The 4,783-nt window shown below is 25.9% G+C and overlaps 1 protein-coding gene and 1 long non-coding RNA gene across 3 annotated transcripts in view; both read right to left on the bottom strand.

The window, feature by feature from the left end:
* LOC126907514 (uncharacterized) overlaps positions 1-4,468 on the bottom strand; it is a 98,912-nt gene extending 94,444 nt beyond the window's left edge. The window contains exon 1 of one of the 2 annotated variants that reach the window (XM_050688862.1): positions 3,683-4,468. In XM_050688862.1, coding sequence (XP_050544819.1) covers positions 3,683-4,436 — 754 coding nt within the window. In that variant the 5' untranslated portion in view covers positions 4,437-4,468. Of the gene's footprint in view, positions 1-2,944 lie in introns of both variants that reach the window. The other variant, XM_050688863.1, reaches the window with a different exon arrangement.
* LOC126907559 (uncharacterized) lies at positions 572-1,112 on the bottom strand. Its single transcript, XR_007704560.1, has 2 exons — positions 738-1,112; positions 572-652 (listed from the first exon to the last, which is right to left on the bottom strand). It is a non-coding gene; the product is annotated as an uncharacterized LOC126907559 (long non-coding RNA).
* Positions 4,469-4,783: the final 315 nt, after the last annotated feature.

Below are 4,783 nucleotides of genomic sequence, written 5' to 3'. Positions count from 1 at the left end.
AAATTCAGAGTCATGGGCTCAAAATTTCGTTAGGTTCACTGAAAAAATGAAACTGGTAAAATTTGAGTACAATAAGTCAACCCCTTCACGTGCCTCAAAGGGGTTGAAGTTCTTCAAAAATGGGGTGGATTATCTTTTTTTGAGTGTACGCTCTTTATTTTTGAAGTTTCGCCAAAAATACAAAGAACAATTTTTATAGAACTCAATGTGAACAAAAAATAAGGTAATATACTATTTTTTTGTAAAATTAATATTTTTTCGTAAAAATAAGAAAAATCAGTTTCACTTAATTTTTTTAAAAAAATGACATAGTTTTCAGTTATACTTTTCTAGTGTCTTAAATTTTAATTTTACGCAGAAATTGTACAGAAGTAATATTAATCACAGTGATATCTTCTATAAAAAACGTTATTTGATTTTTTTTCGAATTATGAATCCTTTCCAAATAAAAATTTAAAACAACTACGAAAACGTAATTTTTTTTTTTTATTTGTTTTGCATGTATGTTTTTTGTTCATAAATTAACAAATTTTCTTAGTTATATTAAATAAAAAAAAAACAAGAAACACAATAAAATAATAATTGTTTATTACAATAATAGTTTTTATAATTTGAATATTTTTTAAAACAGCTGGCGATATTGTTGAACCACCTAAAATAGTCAAAAATAATGGTTATAATACAAATATAGTAATTTAAAATTTAAAATTTTGCAGTATTATTTTATAATTTCATACTTGTAATATAAATTGCTTTTGATTTTCATCTCTTGTAAATTTTTCGTTAAATTCTGTCATTTACTATTTTTATGGAGGATAATATTTCTTTGGCGTTATTGTATTCATTATTTATTTCCTATCTGGTAGGATCTTCATATAAAAACCTGAATTTTAATTTAAATCGCTCGAATAATTTCTATGAATTGTTGAGCAACGAAAAAGGAAGATCTTTTTCTAGAAAATTTGATAAATCTTCATATTTTAAAATTAGTTTTTTATTTGAATCTTCATTTTCTTCTGGCTCTTCATCCGTGCTCTGTTCATAACCTTTTAATATTTTTTTTGCCATTCGCTGCTTAGTATTAATGTCAAGTCGATCGTCAAATAAAGAAAACACAGTACACTCATCATTTAAATACCATGAATGGTTTATACATTTTTTTATAGCTATACAAAAAAAATTAAAAAAAAAAAAAAAATACGTTTTCGTAGTTGTTTTAAATTTTTATTTGGAAAGGATTCATAATTCGAAAAAAACTCAAATAACGTTTTTTATAGAAGATATCACTGTGATTAATATTACTTCTGTACAATTTCTGCGTAAAATTAAAATTTAAGACACTAGAAAAGTATAACTGAAAACTATGTCATTTTTTTAAAAAAATTAAGTGAAACTGATTTTTCTTATTTTTACGAAAAAATATTAATTTTACAAAAAAATAGTATATTACCTTATTTTTTGTTCACATTGAGTTCTATAAAAATTGTTCTTTGTATTTTTGGCGAAACTTCAAAAATAAAGAGCGTACACTCAAAAAAAGATAATCCACCCCATTTTTGAAGAACTTCAACCCCTTTGAGGCACGTGAAGGGGTTGACTTATTGTACTCAAATTTTACCGGTTTCATTTTTTCAGTGAACCTAACGAAATTTTGAGCCCATGACTCTGAATTTCTTAAAAAAAAATTTTTATTCTATAACTAAGGACCACCCTAATATGTACGCTCTATTAACGGTCAGAGAGCGTTCGTGGTAATTTGAGCAAAGTACAACTATAACGATAGTACCATCATAACCGCTGTACGCCGACACTATAAATATTGCACACGGGATTTTTACACTTAACTATATTTGTTTCACAATACTTATGACGATATTTAATGCACTTATACGAACTTTAAATTAAAATACGTTAATAATATATAATAATATTATTTTATTCCGCGTATAGCAATCGCTGCTGCTACGCACTACGTTGGGCAGAAATTAACCCTTTTCTAACTCGATGCGTTAGAATTATTTACGCACACGCACATACAACGCTTAACTCACGTACCCTAATAACGCACTTGCGTTACGCAAATTTTCGCACTTTCACGTTTCCGATATTCACTAGACGTTCCGGGCGAAGGACCATATGTTTCGGCTTGATCTCTTATTACTAAAAGATCTTCGATAAAATTAAATAAAAACGTAAAAGACGAAAAATAGATATGTGTATAGTATATGTACGCGAGCGGTGCGCTTTACAAAGGTAGACTAACTTTAAAACCGGACAACTATGTAGCCGTCGAACAACGGTAAGATAAGACAAAAATAGCTACACTTATTGTGTAGGCCTAAACAAGTCTAAAAGAATTGGACATGACGAACTGCTTAATAAATGGATATAATGTATCTTTATATCATCATCAGCACTACACTTTGAAACGTCTGTGAAGCGGCTGTTTAATCTTGTAATTGTCATCTAGTACGCAGTTTTAATTTTGAAGAATTATGTTATGTCTTTGCATAAATTGAAGCATGCCTGTACTCAAAGCTTCTAAAAGGGTTATTAGATCTATGTAATTTATATGTTTGAACAACTATTCATTTTTTAATTGGTGTTTAAGTGATACCAGAACCAGACATTTTGGATACACCATTAAATCGATATTGCGAAAATGATTATTATTCTAAGAAACCATGCAAGATAACTGGCATAGATGGAGATGAAACATCAGATGTTCCATTTTGTTTTCGTTACAGATGAAAACAAAGTCGTTGAAGGATGAAAAACAGATTCCTATTGGACCATTTACAATTTTAAAAGAAGATAATTTAATATCATTAAATTGGTAAGATTTATAATAGTTATTATTAATATAAAAATGATTAATGAAACAGTAATGATGTTTAAAAAAAAGATCTTCATAAATACAATTTGTAAAATTACATTAACTTACCTTTAGGAATATTATTTTTTATAGTCCTTTTAATTAATTGGCAATCTAATATTGATTTATAAGAAAATATTTTTGTTATTTCAAAACTACACTGATATTTTTTTAATTCTGATACGAATAATACAACTTTATTGACTTCCTCTATAGCAAAGTTATGTATTGTACTAATTCTGAATTCTGCGTCAAGTTTCTTATAAAATTCATCAAAATTATTACTTAAAAAAAATTTTTTCATATATGAACAGTAAATTTTTGAAATTCTTAGCGTTTCAATATTTGTAAACAAATCATTACGTTCTATGAAGTGTGAAATAGCTTTGTGCGTCCTAATAAAAATACTGTACATGTTTTTTTTTAATAAGTTATCCAACAGATTTAAATCCATGAATGATTTTATAATTTTAATAATTTTTTTACCCAGTTCAATGATTTTATCTTTTATAACATATTTTAATTTCCAATCTTGAAATTTAAAGTTTAAAATGTATTTATGAACTAATAAAAAATAAAAACGTACGACCAACATAATTGGACGAACTGTTGCTACATTTACCAAATTTATAAATGCTTGTACATTTTCCAAGTTAAAATCAAACTTGACGAAACGAAACACATCCAATAACTTAATTTGATAATTAATTTTACTTCTTATTTTCAAAGGGGCATATCGAACCATGTCTAAAACGTCGTTTTGTTGATTGTCACCTTTGTATCTAACATATTGTTTTGCTTGAGAACCTGATGCAAGATCTAGCTCCAAAAAACAAGGCCGATTTTCCATCAAATCGTAAAACAAAACATTTTTAGGATTGAAAATATTGTATGATTTTCTTTCAAAAGCCAATGCTAAATGTTTTATTATGTCACAACAATTTTTTAAAATTTCATTATTTTCCATCACAAACATTTCTCTTAAAGTCAAATATTCATTCATAATTTTAATTATTTTATTATTTAGTTTTTCGATTTCATTACGTAAGACTTCCAGGCTGTGTTTTATTGGCTCTTGAAAATTAGTTAGATATATGAAATCATTTTTAACTGATATATTTAAACACTTTCCATTTAAAAAATATTGCAATCTTTCTACAATTGAACGATGTAGAATTTTGTAGCCTTCAAGCAAATTCTGTGATCTTTCAGATCTACTGAACTCACCATTCTCATTTTTAGCAATCATATTTATTGATCCTGAAACGTTGTTTAAGTATAAATTTACAGTCATTAAATCAGCTGCAATATACTCCTTGTCCATTTCTCTTAATGAATCTAACATTATCATAACAATTTCGCCATGAGATTTTACTGCTGTTCCATAATGTTTTAATTCAGATTCTGATGTATTATTTTCAAAGTTATATAAATATTTTTCACTGTATTTGAAATAATTAAACAAATGTTTAGAGAAATTACAATGCAATTCTAAAGGGTCTAAGGAAATTGAATATTTTGTGTAAACAATAATACATATGAAAAGTCTAAATGTGAGCATTTTGACGTATACTAACAATTAGGCAATACTAAAATAATAATACAATTAATAATAATTAATAATAAAATATTAAAATAGTAACTCTTATATTATAATTAAAAAAAGTTTACATAAATTATCATGATCGATTGATTTACTTATGTTTTAAAGAATATTTTTGTCCCTTTAAATAATATTCTATTTGATTTAATTGTGTTCAGATTCTATTTTTCGATTTTATTTTTATATTTACTGCTTTTAAATTTAATACATGTAATATATAACCAAAAAAATACAGTATAAATTACATCAGTTAAATTATTATTTTGGTATTTTTCATATTAAAATATGAATATACAGAGTGAAAC

Source organism: Daktulosphaira vitifoliae, unplaced genomic scaffold, assembly GCF_025091365.1.
Source record: "Daktulosphaira vitifoliae isolate Bord-2020 unplaced genomic scaffold, ASM2509136v1 Scaffold_5, whole genome shotgun sequence".
Classification (NCBI taxonomy): domain Eukaryota; kingdom Metazoa; phylum Arthropoda; class Insecta; order Hemiptera; family Phylloxeridae; genus Daktulosphaira; species Daktulosphaira vitifoliae.
Note: the sequence above shows the minus strand (reverse complement) of the source record. Positions and strands in the feature narration are given on the sequence as shown.